Source organism: Eulemur rufifrons, chromosome 20, assembly GCF_041146395.1.
Source record: "Eulemur rufifrons isolate Redbay chromosome 20, OSU_ERuf_1, whole genome shotgun sequence".
Taxonomy (NCBI): domain Eukaryota; kingdom Metazoa; phylum Chordata; class Mammalia; order Primates; family Lemuridae; genus Eulemur; species Eulemur rufifrons.
The window spans coordinates 20,868,509-20,891,828 of NC_091002.1; the positions used below are offsets into that span (position 1 = coordinate 20,868,509).

Here is a 23,320-nt window from a genome sequence, read left to right on the forward strand (position 1 = left end):
TACCTGGTTAAAAACAAACACAATTTAAAAGGAATAAAGGTGAAGGACTAAACTGATTATCTCTACAGTACCAACCTTAGCTCCAACAGGCTGATTCTATAGGTTAAATCTGGACATGCTCTATTCTCTGTAATTCATTAAACCACGTATCAGTGGAGAAAGATCGAAGCATCACGCCAGGCCGTGGTCCGCGACCGTCAGAGGCAGCTCGGCGGAGGGGAGGGCATGGACTGTGGGGTCAGACAGGCCTGGCTTTGAACGTTGCTTCTGCCACTTACTGTCCGCAGGACCTCGCGCAGTTACTCACCCTCTGAGACCTTGGCCTTGGCTTCCGTGAGTCGGGGGAACAACGCCAAGGCTGCTGGCAGGTTAGAAAGGATGGATGTAAAGCAAGCAGCATGTAGCAGGCGTCCAACACGTGCTATCACAGTTCCAGAAAAGTGAAGTCAGAACTAAATCCAAATGTGAATGTGTAGCGGATTCTGCGACAGGCCTGTCACACGCTCCCACCTCCCTCTGCCCCACTGCCGGGACGCTGACCTCATGGCTATCGGGTGCACTGCCCGTCTTCCCAGCAGGCCGCAGGCGAGCCGGGGGCAGGGCCTGCCTTGCCTACTGTCCCATTGCCAGCCCACGGCCCGGACCGAAGCAGGTGCCGCCTTATTCAGGGACCTCTCTTGGTGGCTGCCTGGGTTGGCAAACCGGTTTCATCTGGCATGTTGACTCTGGCCAGATGGTAGCGGCTGCTTGGAGCTGCCCCTCGGGGTTTGGCCAGTAGCGGGAGCACGGGCACAGTGCAGAGTGTGGCATCCCTGTGCCTATTTGCGACCCTGGGCTACACACTTCGTTTTACTGAAACGCTGCTTTTCCAGATTTGGTGGTGGTTCCTCCTCCTCATCCACGGGGTCTCTACTCTTTGGGGACGGATAAAAACCCGCCAAAGCACTGCTGACTTCAGTGGAGGAGAACAACTTTCCCATAACCCAAGTGAAGGGAGGGAAGTTGCAATTCTGAAGCCACAGACGTGTGCAGGACAAAGGAAGCGGCACCGACCACACACCACTGCGAGGCGTCACTGCGCTGCGAGCCTACCCGAGCGCCCCCTCCTCCCGGGCGCCAAGTGGGTGTCATCAGCCCCACTCAGCAGGCGAAGGAAGTGAGATGGAGAGAGGTGAAAGTCACTTAGCTAAAACGCCACAGCTGCTGATGACGCAGCAGGGACTCGGACCCCAGGCCTGTCCACTCTAAAGCAGTGGCTTTCACCCTGCACAGAACCACCTGGGAGCTCGAAGCAGTACCAGTGCCAGGGCTGCCCGGTGGCTCTGATGCCCCTGTTCTGGGGTGGGGCCCACACGGTGTGTATTCAATCCTCACGCACTGCCCGGCCCCCGTGGCCAGGGCTCACATGCTGCTCCGAGCGCTGTGCTCTGTGGCAGCCCCCAGGGAGCTGAGCAGGAGGCGCGAGCCTCGGATCCCACGTCCTGACCCTCCACGTCAGGGCTGGAAGCCCCGGGGAGGTCCCCAGTCCACACCAGTCACAGATGGGCGGCCTCGCAGCTGTCCCACCAGAGTGGCCACAGAGCGGATGTGACTGCCACGTTCTCTGAGCCTTGGCTTCCCCACGGGCAGAGGGAGGGGGACCACTGGCCTCCCTCAGACGTGTCCTGCGGCAGAGCTGTGGGGAAGGTTAGTGAGTGCGTGAGGCTCCATTACAAAGAACGCCAGCTCAGAGATACCAAAACTATCCGTAGCTTTAATGTGACCCAAAGCTACATGGAGCGTGTCCAACACTGTTTCTGGGAGGAGGGCTGCAGTCTGTGACGCACAAGGCCGGGCGGCTCTAGAAGTTCTCCAGCAGGCCCAGGATGCGCTTCTGCTCGTTCTCCCGGAACTCCGGGCTCCGGCCGTCCCCGATGTTCTCTGCATACTCTAGGGGGACAAAGAGAGGGTTAGACGTGGATCCCAGGCATGGGGTCCACCCTGGCTGGGTCACTTCATACCTTTCCTTGAACCCCAGCTCCCACCATGCTGCTCCAATGCCCCACGGTGGCAGTTGTGGCCAAACCCCTTGGCCTTCGAAGCCCTCGGTGGAAAGGGCCCAACTTACCTTTCCGTGCTCACACTTTTCTCCCAGCCACACCCTCCGCTCAACCCCCTCATTTATTCACTCGCTCAGCACATATGCAGGGGATGCTGCTACGGTTTGAATAATTCGTGCTGAGCCGTCAACCCCAGCGCTGAGAGGTGGGGCCTTAGGAGGTGACGGCTCAGGCCTGTGGCTGGGAGCAGAGCCCTGTGACAGGGCTCCAGGGAACCAGCCAGGCCTTTGGCCCTTCCTCTTTCTGCACTGAGGACGCAGCAAGATGTCCCTCACCAGACGCCGACACGGGCGCCTCGATCTTGGACTTCCCAGCCTCCAGAACTGTGAGGAAGTAAACTTCCATCTTTATAAATTGCCCAGTCCCAGGTATTTTGTGGTGGCAGCACAAATGCACAAAGGTGCGGACGGGGCAGGCAGTGCTCCAGGCAGGCGGCTCTGAGCGTGGACCCCGATCAGCAGCATCAGCACCACGTGGAACTTAATCAGAAATGCAAAACCTCGGGCCCACCCTAGACCCTCTTACTAGGAAGGCCCAGCGATCTGGGTTCTACCGAGTTCCCCAGGTGATGCTGACGCACGCCCCAGTGAGTGTGACAGCCGCTCACTGTTTGGGCGTGCTGAACACAGGCAACGACAACGGGAACAAAGTCATGACCCAAATGGATGAAAACCTCAGGTCGTGTGGACCCTACTTCCTCGTGAGGGTCACGAACCAGAAAGTAAATAACACATACAGGGAGGCTGTCAGAGGGCCTCGCGGACAAGGTGCGTCTGTTTAAAGACCTGGAGGGAGCGAGTGTGCCAACACCTGGGGGCAGCGTGGGCAGGAAGCCAGTGCAGGCCCCTGAGGAGGGAGCTTACAGGGTCCATGTGAGGGTCAGCAAGGTCACGGGGCAGAGCCCAGAGCCAGAGGAGGGGCCGTGCCCAGACTGGGTGGGGCCCGTGGGCCATGGAGATGGAGATCTGTAGGAGGGCGCTGAGCAGAGCAGTGACATGGTTTGACTTTTACCAGGTCACTCTAGCTGTTGTGGGAGACACCCTGAGGGGCAAGGGCAGAGGCAGAGAGGTGGGACTTGATGGTGGCCTGGACTAGGCAGGCGAGGGGGAGATGAGAGGTCCTCGGATTCCTGATGCCTTCTGAGGGTGGGTTCAACAGGACTTACCGACAGACTGGAAATGGGGCATGAGACAAAGAGACACGGATGCTGAGATCACCAAGAAATATGACAGGAGTAGCAGAGAAGGTGACCGTGAGCCCAGGACTCCTCCAAGGACTGAGGGGACCAGGTGCTGGTGCCAACGAGGGGCCGTGGGTGGGACAGTCCCCTGATGGGAGCTTCCAACAGCTGGGTGTTTCAGGGAGGAGGGGGTGAGGGAGAATGGCCAAGGGGTACCCCTGAGGAGCAGGAAGACCCTTCCTCGTCTCCTAGGCAGGAGAGGTGGGGAAAACGGCCACCCGAGAGGGCTCACCCCGGGGAGGGCAGGGTTTCAGGGTCAGAGCAGGAAGATAAGGGAAATAATCACGAGGATCAGGCTCCTGCAGAGGACGCCGATGACAGAAGGCTGTCAGGGGACAAAACCAAAGAGGACTGCGGTAGGTAATCACATGTTCCAGTCTACCCTGTTGTTCCGGCACAAAAATCAGTAAGACTCCACTTCATTCTCAAGTTTCCTGGTTCCCCCAAATAATGGGGTCCCCTTGCTTTTAAGAGAGGGGGAGGGGTGAGCTGGAAGCCCTGGACTTCCTGTAGTGACTCCCATGAGCAGGGAGAAAGAACCTGGTGGAAGGGAAGGAGCGCAGATGGGGAGACCCAACTGCTCACCGCCCCCTGCCCACACCCACAGAGAGGAGATGGCGCAACACGGTGGGCTACGTCTGAATCCTGTTTCTGACTCACAATCCTAGGTGACCTTGGGTGGTCTCCTCTTCTGAAAATGCATGTACAGTACCTGGCAAATACCATGTTCAGGAAACATCAAGTCCCTCCCTGAGCCTCCTTTGCTCTGCCGGCAATGCCACTTGGGGAAACCCCACACATCCTTCAAGGCCCATCTCTAGAGATGCCATCCCCGTGACAGCCTGCCTGGCCACCTCTCCCTCCTGCTCCCGTCCTCAGGCCACTCTGTATCCACCACACACAGGCCGGCCTTCTGGCCACCCTCCACTTGGCCCCTCTCCCCCTAGACTGGGAGCCGCATGAAGGCAGGGGCTTTAGCTGAGCCTGGCTTAGAGCAAGCAGCAGGGTGGCGAGCCAGCGAGCTCTCAGGGCCGCTTGTGCTGCTAGTCCCCTGGGCCCTCACAGCGGCCTGGCATGAGAAAGAAAACAGAGAACTCTCTGGTAACAGGCTTTGCATAATAAAACACCTGCTGATCCAAATCAAAGACTGAGGAGAAAGAAGAACGTGTTAGGCCTTTCACCTCCCACCCATTCCACTTCTCCCCCCTACAACCATGCTCGGGAAATAATTTTGTTCCTGCCACTTCCTTATTTTTTCTTCCTTCCTCTTTATTACTTTGGACGTGTGCCGGAAAATGGGATCTGGGATTTAGACATGTGCCAGCTGTGTGTCTCCCCCCGGAAATCATCCTCTTCTCTTAGGCCCATCCATCACGTCCAACAGCAAATGGCTGTGACGCCTCCTACCAAGGCCCCTCAGAGGGGGGCGGGGGCGCAGGGAGGACAGGAACTGAGCCGCAGGAGGCGGCGCTGGGGTCGCTGGTGAGTGGTGTCTCTTACTCACATGTGAGTGATACAGTTGTGCCCCAGGAGAGAGAGAAATGACCATCAAGGCATTTACCATCCCCAGAGGCGCGGTCTGGAAGCAAGAGTCTTAATGGATTGAGCTAACACTTTGCTCTCCTAATGTCTTCTCAGACCCAGGAGGGAGGGAAGTGGAGAAACAGTCTGATGCTTTGGGGCGGTGATTTTCCAACAGCACAGCCAGCTCCCCTGGAGGGACCCAGTCTCTTTCCAGGGATGTACAAAGCGGAGTGTGGATCAGTCCCCCTGCCGAATCACCTCTGCTAAGGCCTTAGGAACAGCGAACGTCCCTATGTACCCAGAGCGCCCACCCCGTGGGCGAGTCTCCCTGTCACTCAGACTGTGGTCAGCAGCAAAGCCAGATGACTCATCCTCTGGAAAGGGGGCGTCTGACGTGCAGGCAGCGCATGGATTAGTGTGATCAGGGGAGGGACTGTCTTACACAAGTGGGAGGGAACCAGCACGTAGTGAGCAGGGCTTTTCTGCCAGGCATCATACACGGTTTCCCATTTAATCCTTGCAGCAACCTTAGGAGGTAGAAACACCATCCCTGTTTACAGATGAGGAAACTGAGGCCATTAGGGAACGGAAGCAACTTGCCCAAGTCTAGGATGGTAGGAGCAGAACTTAAACCGTAGAACATGTGAATAGTGAAAACAGGCACCTTGAAAGCCATCGGCGGTGGGCTGGTCCCCACGGCAGCATCCTCTTACCTAAGCAATACGCTACCCTGCCTGTCCCCCATCGTTTGGGGGAAAAACTCCTGTTCTGTGAGCCTTCCAAAGCAGCCTAGCTCCGGCAGGGTGTCTGACTACAAAGTCCTGGTAAACAATGAGACTCCAGAGGGAACGTCTTATGGTAAAGGGGCCTCAGAGGCCGGGACAGGTGGGTGGGCTGGCGGGGGTCAAACTCTCTTACCCCAAGTCACCAAATATCAGAGCTGGCGGGGTTCTCAGAAACCTACTGCAGCCCTTGGGGGGCAGGAGACTGGCCAGGGTCCCACAGTGAGCCAGCCACGGAGCTGGCCCAGACCTGGCCTAGAGCTTGTCCAGTGCCCTGGCAGCCACTGCCCCGGTAGCCGGCACCAGCTGGGCACCTGGCCCTCACCCTCACCACTCACCCTCACTCACTCTTTGTTTCTGGAGGAGAGTCCTATTTGGAGCAAATCGTGGTGGTGCCAGCTACCTCTGGTTATTATAGCTGCTGCAGCAGTTTATAAATATTGAACAGATTCCTCCCAGAGGTCTTGGGAAAGAGTTCTCTTTGCTGTGTGTGTGTGTGTGTGTGTGTGTGTGTGTGTGTAAGAGAGGAAAAGAGAATGCAGGAAAAAGAGAGATGCTAGAGGAAGGGAGAACTGTGGGGTGGGGGAGAGGGACGAGGAGAGAGGGCGAGAGCGGAAGAGGATGAGCCGGGTGGAGGGTGAGAGAGACGGCACACACATCGACTCCCTTCTCCACTTCCCCAGCATTTTCAAATGCTCTCATAATAAAGGCTTTGATGGAGCTCAGAAACAGGCAGCAGTGCTGAACGCATAAATATTAAAGCAAACTTTAGACAGCAGGTTTACTATTCAGACACGGAATACAAGCTGTTCTGTTTATGTTAAGAGGGAGAGGAGGGGGCACCGAGGCTGGTGGATGGGGAAAAACTGTCTTCCAGGGCGGAGACCTGGACCAGCGCTCAGCAGCCTCGCTCGGATCCCTAGACCTTAAGCCTTAATGCTCACCCTTTAAAAAATGCAGGAGGAAGAGGGAGGGGAGAGAAGAAGAATGCCAATATCTTCACACCGAAAACCCTTGAAGACATATAAATAACCACAAAATAGAAACTGGGAAAGGAAAATCCTTCAGGTCTCACAGAGATTCCTTAACAACAACAATGAACTTGGAAGGTTTATAGGTTACACTTCTCTAGGAGAAGAACATTTGCTGGGCTGAGAGAGACAATTTCATCAGAGATGTCAGTCAAATGAAACCCACTTAAAGGAGAAGGAACCTGACCCTTTGCTTATGATGCTAACAGGGTCACGCTCCCGTGGTTCTGTGCATGGACACTGTGGCTGGTTGGAAAAGCACCCGCTGACACCCGCCCACCTCCACAAGGCCCCGAGGAGTCTGGCCTGGGTGCTGGTCCATGGCTGTCTTGCTTGTCTCTGAGTCCAGGCTGCTGCCAGTTACAGGGGAAAGGGTCAGGTTAGGGAAGGAAGGAAGTTAGTTCCATTTACTGCGCACAGTAAATGGTCACCGGTACCCGACTGTATTTCAACCCCAGAACCTTCCTGAGAGGGGCAATATTTATTTTAATTAATTTTTTTTGTTTTTGTTTTTTTACAGAGGAGGAAACCGAGACTCAAATATTATTTACTAACTTGTCCAGAGTTACACAGAGATCCAGAATTTATGCTGGTCTATGCATCTCTGTTGTACTTATTACTGGGCTGGCTTGGACACTAATTAGAAAAATAAAGATAGCTAACATTTATCAAGCCAACATGTAAGCACTTTCTATACAGGACCTCATCTAATTCTCACAGCAACCTTTTAGGTAGGTTCTCCCCATCTTCTAGATGACAGAACTGCAGCTTACAGAGGGGAAGCAGAGCCTAAGGTCAGACAGCTAGAAAAAGGCAGAGCTCAGACGTGAACCCAGACAGCCTCACGGCAGACTCTACAATCTCCACACAGCCGGTTCTCCCCCTTCCTCCCTCATGTAACACTACACTATCCAAGGCAGCCCTTCCTGAGAGCCCTCCTGGGAGAACTGGCTGGAAGTCTGGGGGGCAGCAGTCCTAAGGCAAATCTTACATCTTTGCTGAAAACATCCCGATGTGTCCCTAAGATGCCTCTGCGCCCCGTCGAGGCAGCTGGCTATAGGGCTAACACACAGATAGGCCTCTGTCTGGGAGCCTTTCCTGCCTCCAAATAGCCCCGTGGCCACAGTAGCCATGACCCGGTACAAGCCTCTCTCTCTCTCTCTCTCTCTCACACACACACACACACACACACACAGCAAAGTGCCATCAAAGGTAAATCCTATCAGCTTCTGCAGCTTTAAAACCACACAAACTGCATTACCAAGAGCCCCAAATCACTCTGGAAATACATGTTTATGAGCTTCTAAGAGGAGATTTTAAGCCATAAAGAACACAAGCAAATCAAAGGGCCATGGGCCAATTTCTAAAAGCATTTTGAAGTTTTTGGCTCCTTCTTTTCGCCCACCAGTGAAAGAGTTTGCGTCTAATCATCTAAGTGCTCCTCTACAAAAAGCCACTGTCGTGCAGCCGCCATGGCTGTTCTCAGGCACCCGCTCGGTCTTCTGACGTCTGCCAAGAGACTAAAACATTTACCAGATGGGCCAGAGGCTTCCGCTGAAACCCATGGCACAAACACTCACAATAAGAAGTACTCCCAGGTCACAGCTCCTATGCCACGTCCAAGGAGATGACCACTCAATTACGCACGTTCGTATCTGCCTACAGAAATCTTCCACATGCTCCCAGAAGCCACCTCCCTACTTGGAGTCATCAGAGTCATGGAGACAGGAAGTAGAATGGTGGCTGCCGGGGGCTGTGGGGACTGGGGAGTTAGTGTTTAACGGGTCCAGAGTTTTCAGTTTTGCAAGATGAAAAACAGTCCTGTGGATAGATGGTGGTGATGGTTGTAATGGTCAAAATGATAAAAAGAAAAAGACGCCTCTTCTGTGCAGCCTCCCTGGATCTTTGAGCTCCTTTTGTGAAATCTCCAGCAGAATGAACTGTGCCTTCTCCATCCCATCACCTCTGTGTCCCAGCACTGACTCGCGCCTGTGAGGGGAAGTATGCCCCCTGGGGACAGCGCCTCCTAAGCCTCTCAATTACCTTAGGAGCCCACCTAAAGCAGCCTGTGATGCCAAGTGGGTGCTCTATAAATGTGAATTCCCCGAATTTTCTTTCTCTCTTAAAAGCCTATAGGAGCGTATGCGCCGATCAGCGCAGTGACAGCTTTCTATTCTGCAAGATGGAAATGCCGCGGTGTTTAGTTCTTTCTGAGTTTGAACCCAGTTTCCATTACTAGTGACTCAGGTAACATTACTTAACCTCAGTGAGTCTCAGTTTCCTCATCTGCAAAGTGGAGATTATCCTGCTTTCGAGGGTTGTTGGGGGACCGGAGATAACGCACACTAAACCTGGCACAGAGTAAGCGCCCGCTCTACCTGCTGGGGTCCTGGGTTTCTGGAACAGCACTGAGGATGCCTGGAGCACCACGTGCCTCAGCATGCACCCCTCATCAGCACAACTGGCCCCTTGTCTGGGCCAGGCACCAGAAAGATAAGAGGCAAGAGGACCATCGCTGTCCCTGCAGAGCACATGGGCTCATCTGCCCTCCTCTTTGTGGGCATCTCCGTCCTCAGCCCCAGAGCTGCTGCCAGTTCGGGGAAGGCTGGACTCGGGGAGCGCCGAGTAAGCAGTCTGCGGAAAGAGGGACTTTAATGAGCCATCAATTATTCCCAGCTCTCTTGGCACCTCCAACACAAAAGGAGGGAGAAAATTGTGAGAAAGGGGACCAAAAAATAACGGGAAAAGTCCCCTGCTGGGCTTGCCTCATCAGCGTTTTCCTGAGACCTCAAGGGATACATCAGCTGTCATCCTGCCAGCAAAACTTAGGAAATATGTAGGCCATAAAATCAAAGAAAAAAGCTTGCATCTAATTAGTATGTTAAAGAAAAAAAGGAAGCAACCCAAACTGAAAAACAAAATTAAAATCAAAGAGGACAGACTGATGAGCTGGTTTTCTTTATGAGGCTTTGTTTTTTCTGGCTTTTTGATGGAAGGGGGGGAGGGGGGAGGGGAGAGGAGGAGGGAGAAGAGGGGAGGGGGGAGCGGAGAGTGGGGAGGAGAGCGTGAAAGGAGAACCAGCTGGGCTTGTAAGAGGTGGGCCTGAGCAGAGCCCAGCCTCCCACCCACTATAGCCTTTCGACCTCAACCCTGTCCTCCTCCAACCAAGGATGGCTCCTGAGGGTCCCGCTGCGCTGTGTTCAGGGGCTGCTCCCAGAGGCAGGCCACACTGCACAGGCTCCAGACCCCACTGACACTGCAGACGACACTGCAGACGGCCTTTCCCTGGCGGTGGATGTAGAGTCAGGGCGGGAACGTGCCACAGGAGGGGGCCGAGAACCTTTATTATAACCTTCCATCTGGAGAGAACTTTTTTTTTTAATGGTCAGCATTGTGTTGAGGGCCTCTTCAACCTGAGCAATGGCGTCCAATTCCCAGGCTCTAAATATCACCTGCACACTAATGGCTTCAAATTTCCCAGACTAGCATCTCTCCTGAGCTTTAATGAGAATGTCTACTGTCTTCTGGCCAAAAAAGAGATGCAGTCACTATCTGTACCCCAAACTCACTGTGTCCCTAACAGGACTCGAAAGCCCTGCCCAGCAACACCCCCAGCCCCAAACACTCCAGCCTCCCCGGCAGGGCTGGAGTCCTTGTCCAGGCCACTGAATCCTGTCCTGCCTCTGGGCCTCTGCTCCCTCTGCCTAGGATGTGCCTTTTCCCCAAACACCCTTCCTCTAGGACACGATTCCCAGTCCTGGGGAGGAGCAGCCGCTCCCTCCGCTGCCTCCCTCACTGCCTCCTTGCCACTGCCTTAGCACACTGTTCCCAGCTCTAAGGCAGCACTTAGCATGTTATAATTAGTTCCCGCTGTTTCTCCCCATTAGACCGTGATGGGGACGGGGCTCTCGACTATTCTTCTTCGCACGTCCAGCACTGGATACAGAGCATGACACCGAGCAACATCAGCTGAGTAGTTACTGGAGCATGCACTTCATTTAGCTTGAACAATGCCAATCATTTAGACATCTATGTCCTCAGAAGACTGCAACCTCCATGAGGGCAGGTTTGCAGACTCCTTTGTAGCACAGGACTTACACTGTGCCTAAACAGCCCCGGGAGAGTCTAAGTAAATGTCTGCCAAATAAATTCATACAAGAGTAGGGTTTAATTCAATCACGTTTAAAATTTTTATGGTGTTCCCATTATGTGCTCAGTATTGCTCTGGGTGCTGAGACACAGTGAACAAGGCAGACAATGTCCCTGTGTCACAGAGCTTATATTTTAATGTATGAGGCAGACAAAACAGGTAAGCAAACACATAAATAAAAACAACTACAGATTGTGATAAGGGCTCAGAAGGAAATAAACAGGGTGCAATGACGGAAAATAACAGATGCAGAGAAGTGGACGGATTCAAGATTGTTTCTGGCGGCAGAACTGGTGGGATTTACTCATGGATTGGCTGCGAAGGGTGATGGAGAGACCTGAAGGCTGGACTTTGGCCAGAAGGATGGGAACTAGAGTCTGGACAGCGGGGTTTGGGGTGGGCAAAGCAACAGAAAGCAACAGAGAGAGGAGCAGACTGGCGGGAGTGAAGACGGTGTCTGTGCAGGCTGCTCACCTGCCCACTTGCCCAGACACACTCGATCCACACACATGTACTCTGTGTCCAGTGTGCGCCTGGCACTGGGACAGGCCCCGTGGGAATACACCAGGCTCTGAGGGAGACAGAGGCTGGGGCTCACAACAACGGGAGATCCTGAATAACCAGGGTTTGAGAAAAAAAAGCATCCACCTACTACGTGTCACGCGCAATAAAAACATTTTTTCTTTCTTGGAAGATCACTGTTTTGATTACGGGAACGGAGGTGCAGGGAGAAGCCTAAATGCAAGACAGTAGAGCTGAGAGTAATAAAAAGTTCTAATTGAACATGTGGGTGCTAAAAGTAAATGCCACTTAAAGGCTGGAGTTGCAAATCACCACAGCTACACCTTAGGGAGGAGGCGGAATGACACGCTGAGTGTAACTCACGAGAATCTGACACTGAGAACGAGAGGGGAGCACCCAGGGTGCCACCAGGGAAGGTAAGACGCTGGGCTAGGTTTCTCAGTGGGCTCCCCTTTCCTCTCTTCTCTCTTGGAGGAGAAAACAACAGATTCCAAAGCCTCATATTCTCCATCTACAAAATGGGCACAATGGATTTACCATTCCCCTGCCTGGGAGGGCTGTGCTGAACATGCCATCGCCAGCCCCTGTGCCTTCATTCATACTGCTCCTTCTTTCTGGAATGTTCTTGTCCTAGCCTCTCAGACCAGCTCAATTCCACTTCTCTCACGAGGCTTCCCAAAGGATTTTAGCCATGCCTCACCTAAAATAATGATGACGACAACTGTCATAATATTTCATAATACTCACACTAACATTTACTGAGAACTTATTAAGGGTCAGACATTTCCCACATATCATCTCATTTAATCCTCCTGCCCGTTCCATGAGCTCACAGAGCAACTGGTATCCTGCCTGAGATAACAGAGTGAATAGTAGAGCCAGGACTCAGATCCAAGAGCCTGACCCCAGCGCCCACACTCTTAACCTCTCTTCACTTTATTATGTGTGTTATTTATCGTCACGATCTGTCTCCCACCTATAATGGGAGCTAGAAGCGACTTAAAGGCAAACTCTTTGAGAGCAAATCTAGCCCAATCCTCCATCTTAGAAATGGGCAGAACAAGGGTCAGGGAGGAACATGGTTCGTCTGCAGCTACCCAGTCCATCTTGACGCTCGCTGACCTCTCGTGTCATCAGTACTGTAGAGTCCAATACGGGCCTCTGCCGGCCATGTCTGTTAGTCTGTGCTCCCCACTTAGTCCCCGCAAGTGGCCCGAGGGTGGGGCTGCACCCCAGAGCTCAGTACAGGGGCCCTGCCTTGTGACCGAGGGCTCACCAGAGCCACTCCAGCTGGGTCAGGTCCAGCCAAAGATCCAACAGCATTTGGGGGACTCATGGGGTGAGGAAGGGAAGGAGGGAAACTCACACGGACTGAGCTCTCCATGTGCCACGTACCAGACTAGACACTGTGTCACGCACGACCTCCCCTAACCTCTGCAAAACTTCTCCTAGGTAAATACACAACTGTGGCCACGAGGGAGGCAGAGCTAGAACTGGAGAGTACACATGCTCTTTCTACTACACCACACTGCCTCAAACTCACTGCTCACTTCCAGTTCCAGGAGTGCCCCCATCTGTGGAGGCTAAGTTCCAAAACCGCCAGCAGGTGCCTGAAACCGCACATAGTACCAGACCCTATGTATTCTATGTTTTTTCCTATACATACATACATACGTATGATAAAGTTTAATTTATAAGGTAGGCACAGTACGAGAGTAACAACTAAGGACAAAATGATTATATTAATATATGGTAATAAAAGTTATGTGAATGTGGTCTCTGTCTCTCAAAACATCTTATTGTACTGTACTCACCTATTTTTGGACACTTGAGCACGGGTAATTGCAACTTGGGAGAGTGAAGTCATGAATAAGGGGGCAATACTGTATTTCTTGTCATTTCCTTATTTTTTTCCCCCAAGAAAGCAATTTCCGTCTACTATATCGCTATATGCAGTTTGGAATTGAATTTGGTTTTGTTTTTTTAAAATTTTTTAACAAATACTTCCAAGTCCTAGTTGTTCTTGTTTGTTATGTATTTAAGTTCTGGAATTGGAGGGTGGGAGGCAGAGAACAACTAGGTTAGTTTTTAGTACGTGACAAAGATGGCCTGGACACGCGGTGAACTGGACAACACACTTACGCTTTTATGCCGAAAATGCTGTGCCCCAAATGCCAGGGACACTGACGGAGACGCAGAAACAGAGCATCCCCTACCTCCCCGCGGCCCCAGGCACAGTAGCACCAACTCACCCTTGATGATGTGCCGCACAATTTTGATGGAGCTTCCTCGCATGTTTAGGATCTGGTGAACCCTCTGGCGAATCTAATAATGAGGGGAAAGAAAGGGAAAAGAAAGAAAAAGGGACATTTGTCCTGGGAGATACCAGAATGCACCATCTTAAAATTATTTACCTTACCCTCCTCCCTGAAAAAGAAGGCCACATGGAGTAAAGGAATTCAAGGACAGCACAATCCACTTCCGTCCTTGAGAGTCTCTACCTAAGCAGGTGGCAAGGAAGGATGGACAGACCCACCCAGGGGAAGACCCTCCTACCTGGGGGACGTTGGCGTTACAGATCTCAGCCATGATGTAGCAGATGTGCTGGAGAACGAAGAGCCCAGCGTCCAGACGCCGCAGGTAGAACTCATCGTCGATGTCATTGTCTATGATCTCTCCCCGCCGGACCATGTCCTAGAAATGAATGAACATTTGGGAATAAAAGCTGGACACTGAGTGGGAGAAAAGAATGGGCTTCTAGTCTGGCCATAATACCCAAAAGAAAAGCAACTACAACAACAACAACAACAAAAAATCCATCTATTCTTGATTTGTCTACTTCTCCCATTTTCTAACGTCTCAAGTTTCTTATGTTCCTCATTCTTAATGGACTACAGAGGCCCCAAGAGTCAAGCTTAAAGCCCATTATCATCTATCCAATGAATCAGGGCCAAAATGATCTCATCCACATTTTAAACCTAAAAAAAGAAGCCGAAGAGACACAAATCTAAGCTATTTATCTGCTTCCACACATTCTTTACTCTGGTACAGGCGTTCATAAATAACCTCTCTGCAAGACACAGATGGTCCCTGACTTGCACAGCTCAACGTACGATTTTTTGACTTTATGATGGTGTGAAAGCGATACGCATTCAGTGGAAACCGCACTTCTCGCACGACGCGGGCGGCAGCAAGCCACAGCTCCCAGCCAGCCACGCAGTTTTGACTTAGAGCATTTTCAATTTACAATAGGTTTATGGAGATGTAATCCTATCGTAAGTTGAGGAGAAATCTGTATATGTAACTCTCTTTCTCTTCCAAATCAACTTAAACAAAGGCAAGAAAGGTCCCCTTTCTCCAAACTCTGTCTTGGTGCCCTGGTGAAACCGACGGCACTGGCACCCAACTTTCGACATGCGCCCCTCTGTCTTACGTTCTGTCAGGTGCACATGCTGCAACCTTTCCACTGCCTCCCACGAGTCCAACACCCTACTAGGCCCTGATGAGCGAGGGGAGTCTGCTTTGTAACCCGGACCTGTCAGACTTGCTGTCCCCATGTCTAGTCCTCTCTGGTGGATTCTTTTTTGTTGTTTTTTTTAAAGCTTTATTGAAATATAATTCACATATCATACAATTCACACATTTACAGTGTTCAGTTTAATGGCTTTTGGTATGTTCGGAGTTGTGCAATCATCACTGCAATCAATTTCAGAGCATCTTTATCGCCCCTCAACCATTCCTCCCCCACCCCCATCTAGTGGGTTATTAACACTTCTGCCAAGAGACCTCTTCTCCCCAGCTCAGGGCCCTACCGCCTCCCCTCCTGGGATTCTAGGGTATCTCTCCAGCCCACACTATTTTTAAACTACCTCTATCACAAAGCCTTTCCTGATTATTTAAGGCTAACAACTGCTCCTCTCTAAAATCCCTGAGAGCAAGTAGACAAGCCATTCCACAGCACAACATCTTCTTGCACATCATCTTCACACCGACTCCATGTCATTGTCACACTGACTTCAGTCACCATCACCTCCCTCTCTCTGTCTACAGCCTTTATTCCGGGAGAGTGGACTGTGGGTCTGTGAAGGTGAGACCTTAATTTGTCGGTCTTCATATTCCCAGCTCAGCAAACATCCGTGCAGTGAATGAGAGAAAAAAGACATCTCTGGTTTGGGCCATGAGCTCTCAGGAGCGAGAACTGGGTGTGGGGACTTGTTCTGTGTGACCAGCAGACAGGCCTACGAAGGCTCCTGACGGCAGCAATCCATTTCTTAATTCTGTCGGTAGTTTTATGGCCACGATCCCTTCTGACAACTCAGGCTCCTGTCACTGACAGAGGCCCTTGGGACCCCGCTTTCCTCTTTCCCCAACTCGAAGGACTCACCACTGTGGGCATCAATCTCCACCAAGAATCCTTCAGAGACTATTTAGACGCAGATAATACACTTCTTTATTTGCCCAAGGGGCCAGCCTGTAGAAACAGACGGCCACTTTTCATCTCGCTCCTAAAGGCCTTTGACTATGAGGCCAAGAAGGCTGCGGACTGCCAGGCCCTGTACTGCCTGGCAAATGAGCACCATAATTCCCAGCTTCATTGAGTAGCAAATTCCCTGGTAATCTGGTAAGAGTGTTAATGTTCACAAGGTAGTCATGGAGCACTGAACTGATGTCCACACAGTTTAAAAACAGAAGGTTTTCTTTAGTTTCTCATTTACTCATAAGCATAACTTCCTGTTCCAGAACTCCTTAAGTGTACAGCAGTTACTACCAAATTTAAAGAGACCAGGGATGGGATTATTAATCCCATTTTACGAATTAGAAACCAAGGCACACAGAGGTTAAGTTGCTCAGAATTACCACTTGCTAAAATACGGATTCTCCAGGGACAGGAATCCTGCCTGATTCATCGCTGATGGGGAAATGAGTAACGTGGTGCACACTGTTCAGACCTCTGGCCCCACTCAGTGACTAGTGGCAGGAACGCCATCCTAAGCATTGAGTTAAGGCAGAAAAAGAAGGACAACGGAGGTAAGGAGAAGCCCTGGGCTTAGTCACTGAAGAGCTGACTGACTGGAGAGGTCACAGAGGCATAGGAAATGACCGGAAAGTAAAGGGATACAGTGAGCCCACAGTTAAAAATATAATAATTACAAGTGGGAGGTGATCAGGTTTGGTTGAATTGTAAGGGTGTCCTGGACGAAGTGACTTAGGGTAAGTTTCAAGGCTCATGATGGGCAGAGACAGAAGAATGAATGCCTCAAAGATAAGGTCTTTGAGTTGTTCGAGGCCTTATGGGAAATGCCCCTTGCTGTCCTTATTTCTGCTCACTAGTACCCCGCCCCTACAGACAGGCCTGCCTCCCTTTTCTGGTCTCCTCACCTTGCTGCTAATGTTGGTACTGCCCACCCCTCAGCCTCCACCATAATATATTGAAAGTCTAAAATGTGATGTGCGCCTCACAAACATTCCCTGAGATGCCCATGCAGATATGATTTTTCACTCCTTAAAACCCTCACAACCTGGATTTGTACCTCTGTTATGCCCCTCCCATGGCCTGCCTTGTACTAGTTTTTTAGATGTGTGCCTCTTCCCTGTGCAGGTTCGTTGAAAGGAAGAGTTGTGTTTTACTCACTCATCTTTGTACCCTAGAAAGGTACTTTTTGCTTAGTAGGCTCTCAGAAAGCATTTGCCAAACAGGATTGAAAAAAACGTAGGCAGAGGTTCAAAGATATTTAATGAGCTGTGTGTGCTAAGACTTGTGTGGCTGGGGTAGAAGTGGAAATATCAGGAAGGCTAGCTGATGGGAGCCTCAGATGCTGGCCGGAGAAGTTAGATATGACGGGCTGTAGACTGTCAGTCAGCGCCGTGCAGGAAAATGCCATGAATCGGAATATGCAAACAGCCACATGATGGACACAGTGGCTTAAAGTGTAGAGAGGCAGGTAGAGTGCACAGCTGGGGGGTCACAGCACCAGCCTATGTGAGAAGGGGAAGGGGAAAGGAAGGAGAAGAGACGAGAGCTTTGGAGGTTGCAAACATGGGAACCTGGAGTGGAACGCATTCACTCATTCACCTGATAAAGATGTCTTGAACACATAACTGTGCCAGGGATTGCACGATGGGCTGGGACAGCAAAGATAAATAAAACAGCCCACATAACCAAGGACCTTATAAGCTAATGAGAATAACAAATATGAGCAAATTACTTTTTAAAAATGTAATAATGACTGTTATAAGGGACCTCTCAAACTGTATTGAGTGCCGTGGGAACCCGGAAGACAAACGGACTAAGTCTATCTGGAGGAGTCAGGAGAGTTCAAAGGAAATGCAATATTTTAGCTGGATTCTGGAGTTACACAGGTTGCAAAGGACAGTCCAAGCAGAGGAAATAATAGTGTAAAGGTATAGAAAAGTCAACTTGGCTAGCTTGGGACAGTAACAGTAGAATAACAGCATCACTAATAAAAACAATAGAAAGGGGCTAAGTGCGGTAATCCTAGCACTTGGGAGGCTGAGGCGGGTGGATCATTTGAGCTCAGGAGTTCGCGAACAGCCTTAGCAAGAGCGAGACTCCGTCTCTACTAAAAAAATAGAAAGAAATTAGCTGGACAACTAAAAATATGTATATAAAAAAAAATTAGCCAGGCAGGGTGGTGCATGCCTGTAGTCCCAGCTACTTGGGAGGCTGAGGCAGGAGGATCGCTTGAGCCCAGGAGTTTGAGGTTGCTGTGAGCTAGGCTGATGCCACAGCACTCTAGCACAGGCAACAGAGTGAGACTCTGTCTCAAAAATAAATAAATAAAATAAAATAAAATAAATAAATAAATAAACAATAGAAAGGAGTAAGAATATATATATATTTTGGCTCATTAGATCCCAGCTATCAGTAGATCATCTTATTTTCGGCTGATTACTACGTACGAGGCATTGTGTGGGGCAGTGTGAATAATCACCACCTATCCGCCAAGGAGGAGACGCCAGTGTCACCGAGGGGCACAGTGCTGAGTGCTTTCCATACATCGACTCCTTTTCTTCTCATTAACACAGACAGGCAGGGATTCTTACCCCATTTTAGATGAGGAAACTGGCTCAGGCAGAGCAACCCCCCCAAGGCTAGTGGACGGGGAGCTGGGGTTCAAACCCAAGTCAGTGCTCTTTTCATACTACCAAGTTTGTGTAGGCACCGATTTCAGAGCTGTGTGAAGAACACAGGAAGATGCTGAATAAGAGTGATAGGAAGGATCGAGCACGGAGCCTCGAGAAATCAAGTTTGTCTCATTAGGTCAGAAGTGCCCCTGGTAATTTTTCCTTTTCTCCACAATCTGAACTTCTTTTAACGGAGCAAGTACACACTGTACTTCCCAGTTTCTCTATATTGTCATCTAGAAAGGACAGACCCAAGAGAGCAATGCCAAACTCTATTTTTTCCTCTTTCCTCAGAACTTCAAGACTCTGACAATGTTCAATCCGACATTCTACTTTTAGACATACGGCCACATGATTTGCAAGTGAAATTTTCAAATGTAGATCTGAGATATGACTATAGCTCATCGCCAAGAAAGGCATCACCAATGCTGCGCTGAACATGCACAGAGATGAAACAGAGATTGGCTTCTGAAGACGAAGTTTCTGCCCTGGCAGTTTTGGAAGCGCCATAGAAACCAGCCTGCAGTGAAGCTGACTGCTGTCACGGTAGCACCTTATCTAGTCCGTTACAACTCTGTGGCGTGGAATATTTACTGCTGAATGGATTCAGGGGAACCGAGCACAAATGTGTACTCAGAGTTTAAAGGGAAATAAAAGAAGTAGGATGATTATGTATCCTTCTGACGGAAAATAATGAAGTGAGAAAATTTAAGTAGAGTTCTTTTAGGTACATCATCTCAAGTTTTGGTCTGTTTTAAAAAGTAAGATGGCACGTCACCTTTATTCTCCACTCGTTTTACTCTGTATGGACAGGGTCAACTTATTTTAAATGGATTACTAAATTTCTGACTCCTTTTATGGGTTTCCAAGACACTAAATAGTTGATCTTGAGACCTGATAGGTTCCTTGGATATCTGTGTGTGATGAAGTAGAACCTAGATGTCTGAAAGAACTTCTAAGGGTGCCTGGAACTTTACAATGGCTGTCAACACAGCTCAACCCATGATCATCTGGCTAGGGTTCAGTCCTTGGAGAAGTCATATAAAAGTTCTAAGAATTAAAAAAAAAATCACCACAAGCTGCTCTCTACCATATTCTTCCCCTCATAAAAAGCTCCAGAAGAACTGAAGGAGTCTGATCTAGAATACTCTGACAGTTATGCACTAGGAACATGCAAGGGGATTTGCTTCTCCAGTGGTAGGGAGAAGCCAAATTATGCCCAACTGGCCAATGAGATGTTTTAAAAATGACTTGACAAAGAAGAGAAGGAAGCCAGCTCGCCCGTGCAGAGATCAAATCTGCAGCCTAAGCTCCTATGTATATGGCGACTGAACAAACAGATCACAAGTATCCCATTCTAGAGAAGGTACCCAACCTCCCCTTGCCTTCCTTCCTTCTCAAGAGACCCTCTGACAATGCAAGAAGTATTTAAGTTAGATACTGGAACTTCTCCAAACCATGATGTATAAATTCTAAAAACAAGCTCCTTTGCCAAGGGACAAGGTGGGACAGGGTATAAGAAAATGAGATCAGATTCCAGCTCTAAAACTAACTTACTAGTGTCCTTAGACAAGTCATTTAACTTCTCTTGGCCTCAGCTTCTTTGCTTGGAAATAAGAAGGCTGCACTAGATCAGGAAGGCAAATAGGGCTCATCTTGAGTGCAAACTCTAACCCACTGTAGTGGCTGCAGAGTACTGTAGGACAGAGGGTTGTGAAGCTCAGTTGAAGCTCAGTGGGAAAGAGCCCTGAAATCGATTAGCAATGCCTGCACTGATTGCTGGATTGGGAGTGGCAGTGTGCCACACCTTTGTTTCTCTGATTTGGGACTCCTGAAGGTTCGTTTTGGCTTTGATAGTCTATGACAAATCTAGGACTGAAGCACTTTGAATAACCAGGTGTAATGAATTTCTGCCTCATATGGGTGGATGGATGGATCTAAGATGCTGGCTGATGGTACTCCCAGAAAGAAGGGCCACTGTGAGAAATGCCTCAAGCTGGAGATACGCACCACCACCTCAACAGGATATGATGGTCAACACTGCCAAGTAGCTCATCCTTTCATCGATAAATTAAACTTCCCTGTGACAAAGACACAACCCCTGACTCTGCTGTTGCATTAGGCAGGTCATGTTAAAACAATCTGGGCATGCAAATCAAGTGCTCTTCCAATGGGAGTATGATTAATAGGGAGTAAAGAGAAATTTCCAAGAATCCAGTAACCTCCTTAAGTGCTGTAGGTATTTCTCACTTTACAAAACTTCAGAGTGAAAATCCATATGTACATTGGATTGTATTTGAAAAAGGACAAGAGAGTGAAGATTTAAAGGAAGTCGTCTACAAATTAATTCATTCAACTTTCACCTTTGAAGAGGGTGAAGGTGACTGCCTTCTTTGTGAAGCAATGACAACTCAGCGTCCACACAGCATTTTTTACTCTTCAAAGCAGGACACCTGCATTAACCTCACCTGCTATACATGCCCTGTATTGGGTATGTACAGCAAATACCATTTTCAGATTTCACAGATGGAAAAATTGAGACAGATATAAAATGACTATCACTGAGTTGCAGTTAGAGATCTGAATGGAACATAATTCCATAATCTAAGGCCTTTTCTATTAGTCTTTTCACTGGCAAGAGATGGGCAGCAAAGATGGAATAATAATAATAGTAATAGCAAAATTTCCCAAGCCCTTACTGAGTGCCAGGTACCCTGCTAAGCACTTTCACGGATTTTTCATTTTTCCTCACAAGAACCCTAAGAAGTAAGAACTACTACTATTTCCACTTTTCAAACGGGAAACTGGGGCTCAAAGAGATGAATGTGTGTAAGGTCGTAAAGCTCACGGTGGAGTAAGTGGTGGAAACAGGGCACCGCACGAGTTTGGCTCCAAACCTATGTTCACTTTCATAGTTCAAAGAAGGAAAAAGCCTTTGTTTTACGGACCTTTTCCAGTATTAGCAAATAGATGGGATATTTTTCTTTATGCCACATCTGGGGACTAATGCAAACCAGTAGCATTAAAGGTAAGGTCACCTAGCTTCTTGGCCTATATTTTCCCTAAAAATTAAAGAAACTTAAAAAGGGGGAAAAAAATCTATAAATAGACCAGCAAATTCCACATGCAATCTGAGAAAGTTAAAAAAAAAAAAAATACTCTAGTAGGTTTTGTTTTGTTCATTCCATAAGAGAGGGCTAGAATAAAAACTTAGATGGTAATTCAGTGAATGGCGCATTAAGTAGAACAGATTGCAATTCACAGCAGCATAAGCCTGTTTGGGGGCTGCTAAAATAAACAGATTCATCTCCAAAGATACACAAGGAGGTGGTATGTGCAGCGTCAAGGTGCCATTTCTGCAGGGTTGTGTGTGTGTGTCTTCCCCCCTCCCAGCCACGTCCTCACTTTAAATGTTAATCTGTCCTCAGGAGCCCTACCAAATCACCACCTTCCACATGCCTCTGTCTCTTTCAGCAGGCAAGCCGTAAGCCCTCCAAATAAGCATGCGGATGCCATTTCTAATCTGCCCCCGACAGGCAGTGAGCTGCCCCTCGCTGATAGAAGGAGACAGTCATAAGAGGCTGCTATGAAGCCAATATGAATCTCTCTTGCCTTAATAAGAGGGGACATGACTCAGAGCCTGTAGACCCGAAGCCCCAACAAATGACACAGTAACTGTCTGTAGTCATGGGCAGGAATGGCCCCACCATTCAGAAAACGCCAGTGTCTTTTTTTTTCCCAAAGCAAGGGGAGACACTTAAACCGCAAGAGAGAGAGGTAATTAGAGATGGCAGAGGCACAAACATCAGCAAAACAAAACCTTCCTCCAAAAGCTTCTAAATTAGGGCAGACTGTTAGAGAAGGATTCTAAAGACTGCATGTCTTTTTCAACTCGGGAAACTGAGGCTGGAGAATAAGTAAAGGAATTTTTTTTTGAGAATGCATAGCTAACTGATGGCAGCTCTGATAAGAATCCAAGACTCTCAGGCCAGAGCTTTACCCACAAAGAAGACATTGACTACATGTTAAGCTCACTTTAGCACACAAGCATATGCCAGGTTTTTACAAAATATCTCATTAATCTTCAAAATGACCCAACAATAAAACTACCATGAAAATGACACACATGCAGGGCAAGGCATTTCCTAAGAGAACAGACTTCCTATGTGGCAGAGCTGGCATTTAACCTTGGGCTTGTATGACCCCATGCTCATGTTCCTTCTATGTGTTACTACGATGCCTCCATCACAGGTGTGTTTTCAATGTCTACATTTACTTAACAGTCCCCCCTCCTCCCAAAACCCAGACTGCTCATTTGAATTTTGACAACATCTATGCCAGCCTTGAGAACCAGAGCTTCCATGATAGCAGATACAATAACACAAGCCCAGAAAACGACAACCCTGTTGGAGAAACACAGAAAGTAAGTAAGATTAGTCCTTACTTGCAAAGACTTACAGTTAAAGGGAGAGACAGACAAGTGTGCAGGCCAAAAATACTTGTAATAAATAACAGCTACCATTCACGGCATAATTCCTTATGCCAGGAACTATTCTAAGTGATTTATATGTATTAGCTTATTTAATCCTCCCCACAGCCCTATAAGATAGCAACTATTATTCTCATCCTTTTACTGATGAGGACACTGAAGCAGAGTTTAAGTAACTTGCTTATGATCACCCAGCTGGTAGGAGTTAGAGCCAACGTCTGCATCTACGCAATCTGCTCCAGAGTCCCCGATCTTCACGCTAAGGTTGCAGTGCACGGCGTGTGCACAGGATGCAGAGAGGGGCTACAGGTGGTCTCAGGGAAGACCTTCTGCAGAA

The 23,320-nt window shown here is 49.2% G+C and overlaps 1 protein-coding gene across 1 annotated transcript in view; it reads right to left on the minus strand.

The window, feature by feature from the left end:
• Nucleotides 1-1,733: 1,733 nt before the first annotated feature.
• Nucleotides 1,734-23,320, minus strand: part of CTNNBL1 (catenin beta like 1) — a 164,916-nt gene continuing 143,329 nt past the window's right edge. Inside the window, exons 14-16 of the mRNA XM_069495478.1 lie at nucleotides 13,905-14,042; nucleotides 13,601-13,673; nucleotides 1,734-1,929 (exon numbers count right to left, since the gene is read on the minus strand). Coding sequence (XP_069351579.1) covers nucleotides 1,841-1,929; nucleotides 13,601-13,673; nucleotides 13,905-14,042 — 300 coding nt within the window. The 3' untranslated portion in view covers nucleotides 1,734-1,840. The remainder of the gene's footprint in view (nucleotides 1,930-13,600; nucleotides 13,674-13,904; nucleotides 14,043-23,320) is intronic.